General features: G+C 30.7%; 1 protein-coding gene across 1 annotated transcript; it reads left to right on the top strand.

Moving 5' to 3' along the window:
• The first annotated feature begins 18,045 nt into the window (after positions 1 to 18,045).
• Positions 18,046 to 19,484, top strand: LOC102609034 (stemmadenine O-acetyltransferase-like). Its single transcript, XM_006464791.2, has 2 exons — positions 18,046 to 18,089; positions 18,173 to 19,484. Exons 1-2 carry the CDS (start codon positions 18,046 to 18,048, stop codon positions 19,482 to 19,484), a joined length of 1,356 nt encoding a protein of 451 aa, XP_006464854.2.
• Positions 19,485 to 22,138: the final 2,654 nt, after the last annotated feature.

The following is a 22,138-nucleotide window of genomic DNA, read 5'->3' as shown; positions in this document are numbered from 1 at the left end:
TCTCAAAGCCTGTTTTATGGCGAGACCAGAAGCCAAGCGTGCCAGGATCTGCTCGACCAAGCAAAGGCGAGCAGACTCTCAAGTGTTATAAAAATTCCTAAGGCATGCAAAGGCTCACCAAGTCTCAAAGCCTGTTTTATGGCGAGACTAGAAGCCAAGCGTGCCAGGATCTGCTCGACCAAGCTAAAGTGAGCAGACCCTCAAGTGTTATAAAAATTTCTAAGGCATGCAAAGGCTCACCAAGTCTCAAAGCCTGTTTTATGGCGAGACCAGAAGCCAAGCGTGCCAGGATCTGCTCGACCAAGCGAAGGCGAGCAGACCCTCAAGTATTATAAAAATTCCTAAGGCATGCAAAGGCTCACTAAGTCTCAAAGCTTGTTTTATAGTGAGACCAGAAGCCAAGCGTGCCAAGATATGCTCGACCAAGTAAAGGCGAGCAGACCCTTAAGTGTTATAAAAATTCCTAAGGCATGCAAAGGCTCACCAAGTCTCAAAGCCTATTTTATGGCGAGACAAGAAGCCAAGCGTGCCAGGATCTGCTCGACCAAGCGAAGGCGAGCAGACCCTCAAGTGTTATAAAAATTCCTAAGGCATGCAAAGGCTCACTAGAAGCCAAGCATGCCAAGATCTGCTCGACCAAGCGAAGGCGAGCAGACTACAAAAGTTTCAGAAATCTTCCAAGGCATGCAAAGGCTCCAAAGTCTCAAAGTCTATTTTATGGCAGGACAGAAAGCGAAGCATGCCAGGATCTGTTTGACCAAGCGAAGGCGAGCAGACTACAAAAGTTCTAAAAATCTCCTAAGGCATGGAAAAGCTCCACAAGTCTCAAAGCCTCCTCGATGGCGAGACAGGAAGCCAAGCTTGCCAGAATCTGCTCGACCATGTGAAGCCGAGCAAACAATGAAAATTTCAAAAAGTTTCTAAGGCAAGTAAATGCTCCAAAGTCTCAAAGCCTGCTCGATGGCGAGATAAGAAGTCAAGCTTGCTAGAATCTGCCCGACCATGTGAAGCCAAGCAGAAAGAAAAAAAAAAGGTACTACAAGTAAAAGGCTTACAGTCTCCAAACCTCCTCGCAGTGAAACGAAGTCAAAGTTCTCTCTTGCCCGACTAAGATTATGCGAGCAAGAGTTATATGAGCGAAAAATGTTCTAAAGCAGATAAATGACTAAGTCTTAAAACCTACTTCAAGTGAGATAAATACCTAAACTTATGAAACATGCTTTACATGATTATGTGAGTAGGAAAGTGGTATATTTAAGGGCATGTAAAAGTTTAAAACTTGAAACTTCTTTGTTAAGGGCAAGGTTAATTTAAGCAATCCCGAGCCGATTTATGGCAACCACCTCGAGTTCACTTTAAAATTTATATAGTTTCCAGTCTTGATTCGTTAAAGCTCTCAACACTAGAAACTGGGGGACTGGTGTTTGGTAACGGATAAAAGGAGGAAAAAAGGGAGAGTGGGGGCATGGCTTTTATCTCATCCATAACTCCCGAAAAGTGGGAGAGAACAAGGGGGGAAAGAGGGGAGTGGGGAGTTACCTAGGGGGGATTTTATTTATTTTTTCTCTCTTCTCCAGGGGGTGTTTTTTGGGCTCTCTTCCTCACATGGAAAATTCTTGCTTTTACACTATACTTTACTTTCTGTAAATTACTCGAAAAGCTTTGGGTTTGAAGGCAATGCTTATTAAGCCACGTGAGTGGTGGCACAAATTTTTCCGAAAGGCCTAGAAACTGACTTGAGCGTCGGAGGCTTCACGCCGGAAAAACTTCCGGCGCCTCTAACCGTCTTCTATGATTTCAGGTATTCACAGATTAATCGCCGATGGTTGCAGGACATCTAGACGATTGACCAATCGATTCTCTACCAAATAAATCTAATGCTGATGCGGGAGTCTGGTATCAAGTCGCTAACCGACTCAATCAGATTTCGACATCAACATTTCCTAACAAGAATAAACTGAAACATTTAAAAAACTCAAGTTTTCATAAAATGTGCAATGAGGACCATCAAGGAATAAGTCATGATCATACTTATCAACACCAGCATAGAAAAACAAACATAAAAATAAAAGTAAATGTGTACACACATAATTGCGGTATTTGTTTTAAACTTATTGTTATGTTTGTTCCTAAAGACATGCAATAAAATAACAGTTTTTTAATATAATAAAATTAATTTATTCATTTTTTCAGTTTAAGCATACATTATTAGACCTAATTTATAAAGTAAATTTTTTTATATATATTGAGCATGTAATGTCAATAACGGAAGATATAAATTACTAATTTTTTATGAATAAAAGATTGTTTACAATAATTAGCGAAATATATATTTCATTGTCTAATTGTGTACCTTTTCTACGTCTATAGTGATGATTTTATCTTTATCATTGACAGTGGCAGACCCAAGAAATAAATTCAGAAAGGGCGGCTTAGTATAAATTGATTAAAAAAATTGGACAAGATAATAAGAACTAATAGAAAAACTAATAACTAAAATATTCGACTTCATTGACCTAATCATTTTCAACACTTCTTCCATTGTTCTTGACATGTTTCCTATTTTGAAAATGTTACATAATAGCTTCATTGTCAATACAAACAAATACATCAACCAATAGTATTTTTCATCAAGAATAAGCAAAATACAAAATTAAACAATTTCATCAACTTCAATGTGTTTTAGCTTGAAATCTTTGTTCAGAAGTTTCTTTAACTTCTATTATCTCAAGCATATCAACCACATATGGGAACATAGAAAATTATGCTCATTAACTACCATAATAAGAATATCAATGAGTATCAATAGGACATTTTAAAGTAATCTACTTATTTAGACCTTAGCCACTTGAAAGCTCGCCTTTACCCAATGCTTCAATAACTGCAAGAGCCTATTTGTCATGGAGCTAATGCTCCACCAATATTAAGTAGGAAACTACAATGAATAAAGAATTAACTTCATGCTTTTTTGCCACAGAAATAAGAGTCGACTGAAGTTGATGAGCGAAACAATAAACATAATAAGTTGATTCATTCTCCTCTAAAATGAGTTTTTTCAAATCATTGAACTTACCCTGCTTATTACATGCCCATCATAACCTTGCCCACATAACATTGACAAACTCAATCCAAGCCTTGAAAACATATTATTAAGTGAGCTAGTTGTAGTACTAGAAACATATCAATGCCGACAAAACTTTCAACCTCATACATTGTTATCCATATACATAATACAACGGCCATTTGCTCCTTTATAGATATATCATAAGACTCATCAATTAGAATTGAAAATAATGGTACCATCCATCTCCCTAATAATAGCATTAGTAGTTTCAATTAAAGCATAACTTACAATGTCTTTTTAAATCTTTGGAGACATTGCTTGCAGATTTAGGGGATTGTTTCTAAAAGTAACAACATTAATATCTTTATTATGATCAATAAGGGACTATAAAAGCTTAGGAAAATTCCCTCGATTACTTGAACCATTAGAGTCATCATGCCCACGATTTAAAAGAAATTAAGTACAATCGACAATAGTATTCAAGCAAGTTTCATGTTGACTTTGAGTTTTCTCAAATTTTCTTTCAAAAAATGTAGCAATATGCTGCTTTTGATTCATCAATCTTTCACATTTCTGCCTAAGCACTATTGAGACCTCCTTCATGAATATTTAATTTTTCTTTATGTTTACAATTTTTAAATCATTTCCTAGTAAAAGTATTACTGCTTGCTTGATCCCCATTGTCTTTTTTGAAAAGATAACAAAAAAGGCAAAATGCAAACTCTTGTTTTATACTATATTAAAACCATGAACCAATTCGAAACATATTGTCATCGTTAATTTCCACATTTCTCAAATTTAAAATTATGCCCCTTAGGTTGAAATGACCCCTTTGTAAAGTATGGTCTTCGAATTTGATCCTGAATATTACAATTATAACTATCAATGCAAGGTCATAAGCCAAGATCGACAAGCAAGCAAATTTTGTAAATTGAGTTTATATGAACAATCACTAGTTCTCGTAGGAGGTGGGAGTGGTGATTTCATTTTAAACAATTTCTCCATATTTCAAATCAACTAGAGTTATTATTAGCTTAAATTCCACAATAATGGCTAAATCCTAACTAATTGAATAACTGCAACAAGAATGAATAATCTAATACAAAATCGATATTACAAAAATATTATTTCATAATACATTTAATGGGGCTCACATAAATGTTAGAATATTAAACAACATGTTTATAAATTTTATCTGTCCAGTTGTTCATTTGTTTATACAATAAGCCATTTTCGCTTTTTCCCCATTTCCATTATCCCACTAACTTTTCATTTGAATTTTAATGTCAAAGTTTTGCTCACTAATAACAATGAACATCTACTTTTGGAGTTTTGCATATAACTATCAAAATATAAATTGATGAATAGAGATGTAAAATATTTAACTCTTCATTCGGCCAAAAATCATCATTTCATAACTGGCACAATACATGTTTCAAATCTATGGTTGGTCTAGTGGTAGTCGTAGCAAGCGCAACAGCAAATGACAACGGGCTGGCAATAGTAGGAATAGACGACATCGACAAATTTACGACAATGGTGTTGATGGCCAAGTCTAAGTTGTGATTAAGAGATTCACTATTTATGATTTTGAGATTTACTTAGTTTTTATATTCCTTTAATTTTTTTATTGTTAATATTAAAACGGTGAGTTTTGTAAGTTAATTTTAGATTTTAATTTAACCAAATTTTAAAATTAGGTCTATAATTACAAGTCTTAACCATTTAAATGGGTTTAATTTAAAAGTCATAACACTTATGTTGTGTTTACTTTCTGGAGTGGAATTAAGGAATGTAAATTCCTTTCACTCCAGTGTTTATTTCTATATTTTAAGGGATGATTGTGAATCTCACTCCGTGGGTTCCACCTATTTTTGGAGTGGTAAGTGGGATTGGGACTCTCATAGGAGGAGATGGGAGTGAAAATCCACTCCCACCCCTTCTTTTTTAAACCTCCTTTTATTAAATTTAATATGATTATATTTGATAAAATAAAATCAATAATATTATATCTATTTAAATAATATCCTCATATTTAACTAAATAATAATTTGCATTGATTCTAAGTTAAAATTACTTAAAAATAATATTATTATATTAATAGAGAATTAATAATATTACTATATACTATCTTTATTTGAAAATATAATGTTATTATATTTATTTAATATAATTATATTTAATAAAATAAAATAAATAATATTATATTTATTTAAATAATATTTTTATATTTAACTAAATAATAATTTGCATTGATTCTAAGTTAAAAATACTTAAAATAATAGAGAAAAAATAATATTAATAGAGAAAAAATAATATTAATATATACTATCTTTATTTGAAAATATAATATTACTATATTTATTTAAAAATAATAGTATTATATTTATTTAATATTAATAATTAATAATAATAAATAGTTTATTCTAAGAAAATATTAATTTTGTACTATGTTAATAGTAGAATGTTTCATTTATGTTGCCCTTATCAATAATTTTTAATTTACATAATTAAAATTAGAATTAATAAAAAAAATTGATGTACATAATTAATAATCTTAATAATTATTATAAATTTACAAATATAACAAAGTAAATATTTTATTCTTAAAATATATTTTTAATAATTTTGTAATTAAAAACTATAATTCTTTAAATAAGGGTAAAATTATAATTTAAAATTATTTACTCCCAATCCAAGACAAGGTAAACACATAAATTGAATTATGATCTTCATTCCATACTTTCATTCCAGTGTAAGTAAGCAATCTACTCTCACTCCCACTCCACACTCCCAATCCTAGAATTCTCACTCCTCAAGATTCTCACTCTAATCCAAACTATAAACGCTACCTTAAAATAATAGTATTGGATCTAACAATTAAAAGGGCTAAAAGGACATAGTTTAAGAAACTTAAGGCCCAAAAGGGGCTGAAACCTCTCCTGAGCCTTAATTGGGGCCGCCCATGGTTACTAGGATAAAGATTTCAAATAGAAAAGTTAATTCATTGTGGATATAATGATCATATATACGATGACAACAATTAAGGGTGTTCGCGGATCAAATTTTACAAACTGGACATTAATCCATATCTGATCCATGATTTTACGGATTATAAATTTTTAATCGAATCAAATCCACGGATTGGTGAAATTCAATTCAAATCCAATCCATACGTCTACAAATCAGATGCAGCTTTGATCTAATCCATATCCAATCCACCATTTTGCGGATTAGTTTGCGGGCTAAAAAAATATTTTTAATCATGTCATATCCATGAACTAACTAAATAAAAGACTTAATATGAAAATGATTTTACTACCGATCAAATTCAAAATTAAATAAGATTTAAATAAACTAATTGGTTAAATAAAGTTAGAAAATGCATTCAAAATTTCAAAATATAACACACACAAAAAAATTATTTAGATCAATACATGAAAATTAACTATTTAGGAAGCTATATTTTTTATTTAATTATTTTTATTTTATATTATTATCAAATAAGATATAATATGGTGTTAATCTAATTATATTTTAACTTATTTATTTATTAGTAAGTATAATGTCATATTTACAAGTTTAATTTTTATTAAATAAATATTTTTTATGTTTTTGCATATTTGCGGATTTTTACAGATTTATAGAAGTAAATCCATATCTAATCCACCGACTACGGACTTTCAAATTTTTAACCCAATCCAAACTACCAATCCATGGATTGGATTTTTAGGGATCATATTTCCACGAATCAGATGGATTGAGTGGATTAAATTGGATTCTGAACACCCCTAGCAACAATGAGACCTAACAATCATTCTCTTTGGCATCCATTTGGAAAAACCTCTATTACAAACTGAAAATTTTGAAAGGGCAAGTCTTCATAAAATGTGGAGTGAGGACCATTAACAAATAAGTCGTGTTCATACTTACAAACACAACCATAAAAACACAAACACAAAAATTAAAATAATGTGAGCACAAAATAATTGGAATATTTATTTTAAACTTGTTGTTATGTTTGTCCCTAAAAGCATGCAATAAAGTAATATTTTTTAATATAATAAAATTTATTTATTCATTGTTAATTTTGAGCATGCATTATAAATGAGGGTCATAAACAAATTAGTCATATTCATACTTACAAGCACAAGCATAGAAACGCAAATACAAAAATTGAAATAAATGTGAGCTCACAATAATTGAAGTAGTTATTCTAAACTTTTTTGTCATGTTTGTCCCTGACAGCATGCAATAAAATAACAATTATATAATAAAATTTATTTGTTCATTGTTTATTTTGAGCATATATTGTTAGACCGAGTTTATAAAGTATGTAATTTATGTATTGCACATGTGATGTCAACAATGGAACATATATATAATAAATTCTTTAGGAGTAAAATATTATCCAATGCCATTAATGATATGGACATTTCATTATGTAGTCTATGTTGGAGAAAAATCAATTTTTTTACATTTTAATCCATTAAGCCCAATACATAAAATTTAAAAATTTTTTAGGACCAATTTCATACAATATATAGGAATACGTAATCTAGAAAATTATACCTTGACAATCCGAGAAGATGAACAATTGAAATTAATCCAAGCTTCCCAGATCACGATCTGTCACCACCTCGTCTGTTAGATCACGATCTGTCACCACCACGCTTGTTAGATCACGATCTGTCACCACCACGGTTGTTAGATCACGATTCATCACCAATGATCTTCCAGGTTATGACTCAGGTTTGATCTACACTTGACGTGTGAGCGCTTTTATCACCACTAAAAGCAACTAACAGGAGAAAATAAGTCATTTTATATCTCTATCTAGTAAAAACCCTAAGCTCCATATTTTTCTATTTTTTAATTCTATTAATTAAAATTTGATTTAAATTAAGAAATAAAAAACAAAGGCAACGTTACTTGTTCTTGTGTTATAGGGGCCCACCTTGTAAAATAAGGCAAGGCCCCTTACATACAAGCATATTACATGGAGCCTCCCACTAAACAATATATTTAGGCTTTTAACCCAAATAGCTAGTTATCTTGCTTATTAATCCAGTAGCAGTGCAGTCAATTAATGAGCTAACCCGGGGATCATATGGGTACATACAATAGTGACTACAATAATTAGGCCTGTAATTAAACTAGCTCAATTATTTAATTCCAAATCTACTCCACTAAAAGATTGAAATTGACCTCCATAATTGTATGTTATCTAGGATAGTGTACTTGAATAATAATTCGACCCATGCCAATTAATTTCTTTACTGCACAATCCTTTGTACCACATCGTTAATTAAATCGATATCTCAATTGTCCAATCAATTTAATTACATCTTGTTCCTTGATACTTGTTTTCTCTAACGATCATTTTCAACATACTAAATATGTTGACACACTCTGGCCAAAGAATTCTATGATCAAGTGCCGAAAACCCATCAAGAGATGTGTTATACAAATTCTATATTGTTAATCTATAACTCCAATACTCATAATTGCTCCCACCAAGATACCGGGTAATCTTGACTACAAATATGTGTCGTGCCAATTGGTAACTCAAATGGAATAACAATTATAATCATGAAATCATAAGTAACTCAAGATTAAGATTACAGTAAAATTAATGCGTATGAGATTTAATAAATCTGACAGTTATTACAAAGTTAATTAAATCTCATATGTAATCCTGTTTAATGTAGTCTACTACATCAATAAATTCATACATGATTAAGACAAATCATTCAACGAATTTATTGCGGTCTAAATATAAATAGAGCACCCAACTCTATTTATCAACTGCGAACTTAATTTATTTAATAATAAGATAACTTGTATTTATGTCTTCTATGAATCCATATGATGATCACATAAATATATATAATATGATTAAACGGGCCTTATTTAAAATGTTTATGCAATTGAAAATATCTTAAATATTTTATTAATTAGAAAATAAATAAATTAGTATACTTTAAAGAGCATATAATCCCAATAGTCTAAACTTGGGTAAAAGCTTGTTTAGTCCCTATATTATGAGGTTAGTGTCCATTTAGTCCCTGTATTTTTAAAAACACCTCAAAACGTCCCTGCTACTAAATATTGACACTTATGCCATTATTTTTTTTTATTTTTAACTTGCTTTTACACTATTACATTTTTACAATAATGTTTCTTTTTTGGATATTAATAAAAAATTAAATTATCAAATTAAACTCAAAAATAAAATAAAAACAAAAAAAGGTATATATTAATTTTTATGGAAGCTCACGTATGTCTAAAAAATTAATATCGTAAAAAATTACATTATCAATTTTTTTAGAAAAATTAATATTTTAACTCAAAAGTGTGTTCCACAAAAATTAATATATATTATTTTATTTTATTTTATTTTTTGGTGTTAAACTGGTAATTTTTTTTTCTTTTTAATAATTTCTAAAAAAATTATTATAATAGGGTTATTTTTTTCTTTTTAATAATGTCTAAAAAATTATTATAATAGGGCAATATTATAAAAATAAGTTAAAAGGAACAAAAGATAATGGCAAAAGTGTCAATAATTTAATGGTAGGGATGGTTTGAGGTATTTTTAAAAATATAGGGACAAAACGGGTACTAACTTCAAAATATAGGGACTAAACGAGCTTTTACCCTCTAAACTTTTCTACTTCAATAATGAGTGATCTTATTTTGATCATTGAAGTGTATACTTCCACTACTAGAAAAATAGGCTACTATGATAGAATTTTTGTGATAGATTTTAAAAAATTAATCATTTATCATAAAAATATGACAAACATGTGATGGAATGTTCATATATCGTAAAGACATGATAGATTTGTGATAGTTTATTTATCTATCAAATACACATGATAACATATTAATATTTAATGAAACATTGAATTTATAATGGGCCAATTTGGGCATGGAACGACACCGTATCTTGATACCAATAAAAAAAATTTAAGTGTTGGACTCCCCTTTGGCTTCACATGGCAAGCCCTAATTTCTTAATCCAAACCTAATCACACACAAACACACAATCACGTTGCCTACACAGATTTGGTCATCTGCTGTGCTGCTTGCCGACAACAAATTGCTGCTCTTCGTCTTCGTCTTCGTCTTCGTCTTCGTCCTCATCCCCGATCTCTAGCTTGCTGGCTATTCCCATTTCCTTTTGTTTCACAACTTAATGGTTGTTGCCGGTAGCCTGCTACCTTCTTCAACTCCGAGCTATAGCTAATGTCTTCTTAATTTAGATTTTCTTCAAGTTCGAGTTGCTACTACTGTCTTCTTTTGTGAGAGGTAAGCTGATGGGTTCCTTCATTTGTACACTAGGGTTTGGGGTTCTCTGATCAGAATATATCGGCTGGTCTGGTGATTGCTCAACCGCCGTCGATTTTTGAGGTGCCGCCCAGGTTGAGCCCCGCAATTCTGCTTGACTCGCTAAATTTCAGTTTGTTTTCGCCTACACAGGTAATTCAATTTAACTTTGTCTGACCTAAAGTTTCTTCATTTATTCATTAGATTTTAGCTTGTTTAGGAAAGCTTTCATTTTTATTGGGTTTCGCATTTAAATTCTAATAATCCTTGGATTTGAATTTTGAATTTTTTTTTTTGGAGGGATGGAGAATTTTCTTCATTGCCTTGATTTGTTAGCAGTCGATTGGAATTTTGAATTAGAGCTTGCTGAAGCATTTACTATAGAATTTATAAATGTGCCCTGTAATTGGGATAAAAACTCTTGACTTAATTAATCTGAAAGAAGAACATTTTGAGCAATGTTGTAATGTGATTGTGCATTGCTGAGATAATCTCATCTTGTTTTGGTATTCTAAATATCCAAATGGACTGGATAGTAGGCTATCCAGGTCAAGTTTTAATGGTAATCGGGCATTTTTCTTTCTTGATTTTAGTTTCATCTCTTTTTAGATGAAGCATATGGTTAATGCAAACAATTAACGAAAGAAAAGCTTTTGGTATTACTAGTGTTGGAGATCCAATTGTCTTCATGTAAACTGTGAACACTTTTAACTCCCATATCTAAGATATAGAGATCTTTATGTAGCTTTAAGCCAAATATGTGAGAAATTCTCCAATCTAGTCACAACTTTATTAGCAACCAAGAATGAAAGAGTATTAGCTTCCAGTTATAATTTGATGACCGGAGCTTGAATGAGTGAGTGATAACTTGTATTGTCTATATTGCTTTGTATGTCATGCCTCACTGGCATTATGTTACTTGGGTATCCAAATTTTGCGTTTATCTATTACTAATTTCCCTGATTCATTGGATGCAACCTAGGGAGCCTTTAGAATGAAGCACTAGCAGGCCCTAGCATAGGTCACTACCCAAGCTGCACAAGCTGAATCTCATACACAAAGCCTTGTTGAATATCAATGTTAACACACTGAATAATTTCCTCTGTGACTTCAAGGTTTTAATCAAATTTAGAGGTATATGTAATTCTCAAACCCATTACAATTGACTGGTACTTGTGTTTTTTTGTTTTATTAGAAAGATATCTTCTGCAAAAACTTTATGAAATTCACTTTTGGAAATGCAAATGCTTTGTGTGGTGGTACTTTCATTTATTTGCTTGGTCTTCTACCATTTCAGTCAAATGATTTATTTTGACTCGTGCTTATGACTAACTTGTTGATAGAGAAACTAGGCTGTTTATGGATGTATTAATGTGCATCCTATGATTTTTCTCTTAATTGACATGTTGAACTTTTTGGAAGATTTTTTTTTTCAATTTGATTTGTCACATATTGTGCTATGTTAATTGGAAATGTTTTGGTTTGTGATCCATGTTGCACTTACGAGTCCTCAATACTCGGTGGTCCTTTAGCATCATAAATTAAATTGGATGCATTTAAAGCATCCATTGCGTAGCATCATGACACTAAAGGGTCTCATCTAGTTAGAATATTTTTTCTGCTTATTTCCTCCAGAAGAGACATTATATAAGAGTATATAGATTCATTCCTAAATGGACAATCAGAGTTGGTGACTAGGTAAACTAGCCGGGCAAAGAATGGTCTTGCAAAGCTAAATTGAAGATGTAATTTTGGAAAAATTGAAACAGCTGGTCCATAAATAATGATACTTTTGCTCCTAAGAACCAAGAGATTCCAGCCTATCTATCTTTTTTTGGTTTTTGTATATATATAACTCATGAGATTTATAATTTTTCATTATCATGTTAACCCCTGGTCTGGACTGTCCTAATATTTAAACTTCTTTCCACCATTTTCAATTCTTAAATTGACCAATATTTATCTCAATGTGTCCCTTTACTTGCCCGTTGAATTTTGCATCAAGGATCTGATGTGGTAGAAGAGAAGCTAACAATTTATGCGCTCGACAATGTCTTTGCCTTTTGAATTGATTGAGAGATCATCATTTCTTCACCCACTGGAAACTTTAGATTATGCTTTACGCTTTGGGCTTATACTGGCAAGCCTACAATCATGGTATTAAAGTTGGTAGATTGAGGAGATTCTGGTGATTCCAAAATTTTCTACATTTTCTCTTTATCTTTCGGATTTTTAGAACTTTTTCCTTTCTTTTTATTAGCTTGATTTTGATGGATTTTATTTAATTATATATGGAAGGTTAGATGTTGTGCATTAATTAAATTATAGTCTTGAAAAAATACTCTTTAAAAAAATTCATCTAGAAATTTAGAATTGAAATCTGTCGAAGGCTAGACTAAAAGTTCTCTTCTCGTCTTTGGCATTGCACTTGGTTTTATATTTCTCTTTACTATGTACTCTGTTGCAAAATATTTTGTTTATACTTAATCTTTTATAATCCAGCAACTCTTATGAAGACCTAGTCAACTGTCACTGCTACATAAGCATTCAGGTTATGCTGCTTTATCATCATTTTTATTTTCTTCCATTTTTCTCTTTTACAGCTTGTGAGCTTACTGCTTCATTATGTCAATTTTCTGAATGTGATTTTTTATTTTCTCTTGGGTTGTTTATTCTCATTTTCCCTTTAGTATCAAAGCTGATTAAATCAATTAGACACTGATGAATTTTATTATGAATTTGATTAATTGTAAGTGGGCAATATATTAATATGTATTTTTTGGGCACTCATTTTATTGTAACCTATGTTTCAGGTGATGTTGGTGGCTTTCGGGAATTTACTAAGAGTGTTTTTTTTATGGATTAATTGTTTTTCTAGTGATGTGTTGGTGATTGGATATTGTAAAGGATTTATTAGATATTGTATACGGATTTGATTCACCATATATTTTGTGATGCTATTTGTTGGAAGTTTCAAGTGATTGAAATTTTTAGCGCATCACACTATTTGGTATTTGATAGTTTTTATGAATTTGAATGTAATTTTTATTTCAATTAATTCAAGTTTTAAATGTGGTTTTTGTTGTTTTTATTTCAAAATTCTGGAATTTAAATAATAATAATTAATATTATTATAATTTCAAAATTAAAAATAATAATTTTATTCTTTTTTAAACTTTAAATCTCATGACAAAGAATGTGAATCATTGATATATGACAGCTTTTGAAGAAACCCATCAAATTCAAAATAATTTAAATACCTGCTAAAATTTCCAATTAATTCTCGAAAGTCTTTCAAAACGACGTCGCTTGGTTCGTGATACATGTGTGATAAATATACATTGTCATGGGAACATGTGATAGATAAAATGTTGTCACAGATTTGTGAGACGGGCTACAATGACAGATGGAAACTCTGTCATAAGAGGGGTCGGATGATAGATATTCTCTGTCATGGTAGCCCATTTTTCTAGTAGTGTTCAAATAGAAAAATTAGTACGTTGTCAATATAATTGTCTTATATATGATGCCAACAATGAAACTAAACAATCATTCCCTTTAGCATCCTTTTGGAAAAATCTCTATAACAAATTGGAACATTTTAAAAACTCAAATCTTCATAAAAAGTGGAGTGAGGAGTACCATTAATGAGTAAGTCCTGTGTTCGCACTTACAAATACAAACACAAAGATTAAAATAAATTTGATCACTCACTAATTGGAGTATTTATGTTAAACTTATAGTTATGTTTGGCCCTAAAAGTATGCAATAAAATAACATCATTTTCATATACAAAATTTTATTTATTCATTGTTTATTTTGACCGAACATTATTAGACTTAGTTTATGAAGCATGTATTTTATATATTGATAATTAATTTCATTTCAATATTGGATGATATAAATCACAAATTTTTTATGAATAAAAAATTGTACATAGTCATTAATGAATTGGACATGTCATTATGTACGTAATTTTATACTTTTCCTATCTCTACAATGAGTGATTTTTTCTTGATCGCTAAATTGGAGATTTCAAGTAGAAAAGTTAATTTGTTGTCAATATAATAGTAATACATATGATGCCAACAATGAAACATAACAATCATTTCCTTTGTCATCCTTATAGAAAAATCTCTATAATAAACTGGAACATTTAAAATCTTAAGTGTTTATAAAATATGGAGTGAGGACCATTAACGAATAAGTCATGTTCATATTTACAAAAACAAGCACAGAAGCACAAACACAAAAATTGAAATAAATGTGAGAACAGATAACTATTTTTGAAATAATGCCCATTACGAGCATTACTGGTCTTTATTGTTTGTAACCGCTACTTGAAACGCCTTTAGTGCTGCAACTATTTGCTACTTTCTTGAAATCCCATCTTCGCACCAAACCAATCTTCAAACCCGGCTAATAATTACTTCATTTTAGAGCAATTCGGAAGTCTTGTCACAAATTTTCACCCCGATAAGTCAGGGGTTTACTTGATACAAATAAATAAACTATTTCTTTCCGTAAGAAATTGGTGTAAAATCGATTATCCAGATGTTATTATCCCAATTTATGAATCTTAATTTTCATGATGAGAAATTATGCCCCTATTAACCATACAAAATAAATTTTAAAAATAAAATAAAATAAAATAAAACCATACAGAGTATACAAAAAGAGAGCGGTTAATATTTATTATTATTGTTGAAATAATTTATTGAAATTCACCTAGTGTCTGTTTAATCTTTATATTTTAAAAAATAACTCAAGACACCCTTACCGTTGAATATGTTACACTTATATCCTTACTTTTTCTTTTAATTTATAATAATATTCTTACAACATTATTCTTGAGAATATTAATAAAAAATAATTTATTATATTAAACTTAAAAGTAACATAAAAATTAACACAAATTTTTATATTATTATTTTACTTTTGTTATTTCACGACTTTATATCGTATTAGAAAAGTTTAAGTAACTAGTTTTGCTCCTTGTGGCTAGCTGTTATTGGCAGCTGGAGCATGTAATCTTAAACCCAATAACTTTAAGAGGAAAATGTTAATAAGTATAATTATCACAAAGAAATCAAAAATATAAAAAGTATAAAAATCAAATAATCTAAAAATAAAATTCCACTATAAAAGAAAAACAAAACTAACATTACACGAAGGAAAATGGTCGTTAGTTTCCTGAATACTTCAATTAACTTCCTTAAGTTTGTTCCTGCTCCTTTAGTTTGCTGAGACATACTGCAGTAAATGATGACTTTGAACGACTTGTCACTTTCTTCAGGAAATTAAGGAATTTGCCCAAAATTGAAAAGTAAAGTCATCTCTAACAAAGTTCGAAAAAGTTTCTCAAAACTCACTAACCTCGCTTCCAATTCCTTCATTGATTCGCATATATTCTCTGTTTTTCTTCTATTAGTTTCTGTTAGGAATTTTAGCAAACATTTGATATGGATAACACAATTAAAATAATAGAACAAAGAATTTCGATTCCTAATTTAACTGAAAAAAAAAATCTGAATTTCACTTAATACAATCACAACTAAAGTAATCAAAATTAAATTAGCTGAGTTAAAAAATGCATGCCATCTTCTCATTGTTATCAACCTGCAACTCAATATCGAAAAACACCGAACGTGACCCTCTGTTAGCCTTATGCCTCTTGTCCCCTCCCTCTCCATAGCCTAACATCTTCCATGTGCTTCCTATTGGTTTTTTACCCAATAAGTAAAAAAAGAAGGAAAAAAAAAGTTCAAATATTTAGCGCGATTGAGATTAGAACTGATCAAGTTCTATTCATCTTCCTAGGACGAGATGAATGCTGCTCGTCCAGTCTTCCTTAGCATTTTGCAGCTTCACACCAACATTTTTTGACTTGGATTTCTTGAACTGATCAAGTTGCAGGAAAATAATAATAATAATAATAAAGATTTGAAATAGAGAGGCAAAGCTAAACGAGAAAAAGACTTGAGAACTTTATTTATTTATTTATTTTTGTATTAGTTTGTTTAGGGTTTTAATTCTGCTTCATTTTTTTTTCTGTTATATAAAAACTTAGCATGTTAATAACTGAATATTTTAGAAGTGAGAAAACTAAAATTAAAAAAATGAAAAACGTAAATTAAATTTCCAGAGAATTTTTTAATTAAATTTTAAAAAAGAAAAAAATAAAAAAGAAGAACAGTTTCAGTTCTTTTGTAAATAATAAAAAATCAAAATTAAATTTTAATGAAATAGAAGCTTTAACAAGTTAAAAAATATTTATAAGTCAAGACAAAACTATATGCTATAATTTTTTAGTTTACTAACTATATCTAATTATCCAGAACAATTTATCATGAAAGTTGAGGGGCACAGGTTCAAGTTCTACCGCTATCTAAAAGTTGGTGTTAAGACTTTAGTTTTCCTCTTATTAATAGGTAAGGGGAAATTAAGACTTTAAATTATCTCCTATTAATAGGCAAGCGTTAAAAGGAGAATTTAAAAAAAAAATCTGTGCAAAAAAGTGAAGTCTCTAAATTATTAAAAACTAGAGTAAATAGGAGAATTAAAAAAAAAATCCTTAAAAAAAGTGAAGTCTCTAAATTATTGAAAACTAAAAGCGTTTGCGAGACTAATACTTGTGTCTCAAATTATTGAACAAATTTACACAATTCTTTTAGCTACAAAATATTAATGTCACTGACGACTACATTTTGTTACACATATTTGTTGTTATAAGAGATGATAAACTATCCAAGAATGTTAAAATTTGCAGGAATTTATTAGTGCTAAAAATACGATGTCTCTGCATAACGAATGTCATTATGTTCACCAAAAGAATAAGAATCAAATAGCAAATAAATGTGTTTTAAAAACAAAATAACTTGGTCAAAAAGTACAGTAATAACTAAAACAAAATATTCAATTACTATTTTTAAGATTTTGTCGCTATAGAATTATTTGTGACAAAAAATTTGGGTGCCTAATTTAGAGAAAGCCAAAATAATTTTGGAGACTAATATTTTTGTCATAGCTTGTTTCACCAAATTTATACTCTTTTTTAGTTGATAATTTTTTGTCGCCTCTAATTATTTTTCATCATCACATTTTTTTGTCACAACTGATAATTAATTGTTTGGAGGAATTGTTTTTCACTATATATATATTATGACCAATGTAATATTTGTCACAAAAAGTTGAATCAATGACCAATTAATGCATCCCAAAATAAGAATTATTGGTTAGAAAATATAATATAAATTAGAACTAGACTAATAGTTTGAAATTGTTGTAAAAAAATCGTCTTAAAAAGTCAAATTTCTTATACTACACATTGATATATATTGATTAATTTGTTAATTAATTTTTTATTTATAGATAAATTAATTAATGTTACGAATATCGTTGAAAGAGTATTATTATAAAAAAAAAGAAAAAAAGGATAAGAATGTAACATATTTAACTGAAGAGGTGTTTTGAGATATTTTTTAAAATATAAAACTAAACAAACATTTAACTCATAATATAGGAATTAAATAATCATTTATCTTTATTTTGTAGATAACTAGTTTTGCTGGAAACTCCCATATATACAACAGATTTGGAAACACAATACGCCACTCACAGTCACTTGGAGAAATTCTCAAAGAGTAAATATGGCAGTGATACTCAAAAATATATTCCGAATCACTGCTTCCAAGTTGGTCACCAATAATATCCAAATCTTCACGAAAAGAAGTATAAAAACTGCCACTTCTGATGTTCAAATCATTTCCACCGAAGCAATCAAACCTCATCTCCAACACCAAAACATCTCAGAACCTATAAGCTTTCATTGCCTGATCAATTGTGTTCTAAACTTTACGTGTCCCTTGTTTTCTTCTACTCGACCAATTGCAAACAGCAAGATCTCAGAAAAAAATCCGATTTGTTGAAGCAGTCTCTCGCAAAATCATTAACGCACTACTACCCTTTTGCTGGACGATTGATTGATAGCTTTTCAGTCGACTGCAATGACCATGGGGCTGCATTTACTGGGGCTGCAATTGTTGGCTGTGATATATCAAAGTTTCTTCAACCACCAGATATGGAGCTGCTACTACAATTAATCCCACCTAGTCCCCAGTTATCGAATTTAGATATTTCTGAAAGAGAACTTTTGGCAGTCCAAGTAAATTTGTTCAGCGGCGGTGAAATGGCAATTGGTGTTTGTTTTTCGCATGGAGTGGCCGATGGTTCAGCAATATTTAACTTCATGAAAACGTCGGGCGAAATCACTCGTGGGGTGATTAATGATAATGATAATATTTTCAATAACAATGTCGTTTTAGATTGCACTTCTTTGTTTCCGCCGGTAAATTTTCCGAAGCCGTATCAAATCGTCACAAGCCCACAATCTTCAGGCAACATTGTATTCAAAAGATTGTTGTTTGATAGCAAGAAGATAGCAGCTCTAAAGGAGAAGATGAATAAAGAGCTAATGGGTAATAATTTTGATGATAGGTTACAAGCAACACGATTCGGGGTTGCATCAGCACTCATTTGGGGTGCCTTCATTGCTATTGCTGGGGAAAGAAAGAGGGAAATTCATAACAAGTTGTATTCTCATGCTATGTATTATACTATGAATGTGCGTAACAAGACGAATCCACCGATGATTCCACGGTGCAGGGGTAACATTTTTTGGTTTGCAAGGGCAGAATGGTCACTAGCCGAGAATGATGCCATAAAGGTAGCAAGTTTAGTAAGAGAAGTGATCAAAGCAAAGAGAATGGGAGGAGAAGTGATGCATAGTAATGAGCACTTAGGTTTCATAAAGGATATGGAAGAAACATGGGAGGATTCAAGGTCGTTTGTTTTAACTAGTGTGGTTGGATTGCCTTGTTATGAAGTTGATTTTGGCTGGGGGAAGCCTGTTTGGTTCAGTGTCGGGCCCTTCTTATTACTTGATTTTGCAATTTTATCAAGCTCAAGCGATGGTGAAGGAATAGAAGCATGGGTGGTAATGTTTAAGGAGGACATGGATAAATATGAACAAGAACCTAGCATCAAGGCTTATGCTTCCTCTAACCCTAGCATATTCATAGGGAAGTAGGAAGTTAATTTCATGTATGTTACTTTGAATAAAAGAGTTTTTTTTTCCTATATAGAGTAATGATGATATGCTTATAAAGTTAAAAATATGTTTGTTTTACAATAATTATATCTTGTTATTGTCATATGTCTCTTTAAATAAAATCATGTTATGAATGCATACTTTCTTTCTTTCGATCAATGAAACCCACCAACCATTTTGATGGTTATTTTGGACAACGAGAAGGGGAGGAGGAAAAAAAAATAAAAATGAATGTGATGTAGTTATTTTGGATAAGCATAGCTTCATATAGATGATTTCGATAAATAAAAAATGTGAATCAATTCTGAATTTGCCAAATAAAATGTATGTGATGTAGTTTTTTATCAAGGCAACCAGCATCTGTGACCATTGTGTGTTAAATCTTAATGGGCACTGAGCCCATTTGTGAATAACCGTAAGAACCATGCTATTTCCCTCTCCCAGTCCTCACATTGCCTCTGAAAAGGCAGTGGCTATTCACCCAACGTTATTTCTTATTAATAATCCCCACTTTTATTCCACTGCAAGCAATTTAAGGAATCATATCGTATCCAATTCCTTGCAGAATTAAAATTTTCTTTATCTACTGAGTATCCAAATCCTTGAAGAACTAACTATTTTCTTTCTTTGTACAACTTCTTTTATCAGTTACATTAATTGGTTTATTAGTTAAAAAATAATAATAATAATCACGTGATCTGCTAATCTATTTCCAGAAAATAATTCATTTGTTTTCGAAAAATAAATTGAACAAGTACTTAATATCGTAAAGGGTGTTATTGTTTTAAAGGGTAGTTACTGGCAATCGCGCTCTACTGCCGATAGCTGAAGACTAATTATAATGTCATAATTGAAACCAAGAAAAGCCTTCAAGTCCGCACGAACGTCTAGGAAAGGAGGACACGCGTCCTTTTGTAGAGCAGCGACTGTATCAGACACTCCCAAAGGCCCAAAGGCAACTGGAACTGATCTAGCACAACTCATGATAAAAGTACAAAATATTGTATAATTTTTTTATGGGGCAGGTTCAATAAGGTTTGAGAAGACAAAAATATAAACACAATTTTTTACAATAATTTTGAGTCATTAGATTAAACAAAAAATGAATGGTTACAATTAAATGACGTGATTGTATTAATATCAGTAATAATTTTTTTTCTCTCTTTTCTCATTAATACTCTATTCTCTCTCATCCTTCTACTGAATTTGTTATCTCTCTCCCCTAGTTCTCCACCTCCTACGAAGAAAAACCAAGAGCAATTGCAAATAATTGAATAACTTTTTCTTTCCAAATGACAAATCATTTATCCAGAGAGCTCCTTCATGAATGTGAAGCATACGGAAATCATTCAAATCTGAGTACATTTAGCTATAAGCAAGTTTCCTTAGTGCTACGAGAATCCACCATTAATGCATTTGTGACGGAGCAGGTGTAGCGGAAGTAGAATTGATAGGGTCGATAATATTAGATATCGTTCTAATATTGTACATCGAAGCGTGATTAGTTCTTATTTTAATTAAAAAAAACTCAGTGAGATTTTAATAATGCGTAAAGTGAGATTAGATGATATTCTAATTCAAACAACTCTATAAGAGAGTTTTTTTTTTTTTATAGATAATCCCAATAGAAAAAAGGGATTTTATTGAATAATTGAAGTTGAAGTTATCAAAGCAATAACAAGACCTCCCTATTTATAATAGAGAAAGCCTACTTCTCTAAATTAACTTAAAAATGAAAACTAAATCACAATTATAATAGAAATAAAAGATTAAGATACATACCTTAATTGATTCTAATTATAGAAAATCCTAAAATAATAAAATTCTTGAATCCTAAAATAACATGCTATGTCAGTCTCACCCTCTTAAAAGAAAATCGTCCTCAAGTTTGAATACAATCTGAGGATGAAACTTGTAATGTAAGACCAAATCATCTTGTAATTTGAACCTATAGTCTTTGTCATCAATCTTTGTCGAAACTTTGAAGGATTTATACTTCATCAATTTCCTTTGCTTATACATTCTTCGAGGCGATGAAGACTTCAAGAGCGAACAATGATCAAATAACTCTTAACCTTCCCTATTTGTCGCTCAATATGCTTTCCAACAAATTTTACCTTTCAAATTAAATCTTTGCAAACACAACCTTCTTGTCCATAATGTAAATCCGTAGAACCATTTCGATCATTGCAGTTTCTTCAACTTGATTTTACTACACAACCTCGATCGTATTGTTAGGCTTAATGCTCAAATCAAGAGTAGGTTGTACTTCTTCTTTAATAATATCTTCATCTTAGAAATTGTCTTTTCTTCCGGCATCTCACACGAGTCTTCTTCCTTAACGACAGGTGGAAATCATTGGTACATCTTTAGGCATTCTCATAGAGACACCATTTTTTGATTTAATCTTTGGTTTCTTCAATTCTTTAATCACGTCATTAAAGCTTCTTTTACACTGTGTCTCGATTTGTGACTTGATTTGTGTGCTAAATAAATTGCATGTTATAAAGTGTAGATAGTGTATGTAGGCATCTTATTTTGAATTGAAAAGCTTAGCCCCCTAAAAGACCTTGTAATTATATCCTCTTCAAGTTTATAATAATATTTGCATCCATAAAATTATTTAAACTCAT

The sequence above is a fragment of the Citrus sinensis genome, chromosome 7, assembly GCF_022201045.2.
Source record: "Citrus sinensis cultivar Valencia sweet orange chromosome 7, DVS_A1.0, whole genome shotgun sequence".
Lineage (NCBI taxonomy): Eukaryota > Viridiplantae > Streptophyta > Magnoliopsida > Sapindales > Rutaceae > Citrus > Citrus sinensis.
This window is presented reverse-complemented; position numbering and strand designations above follow the sequence as displayed.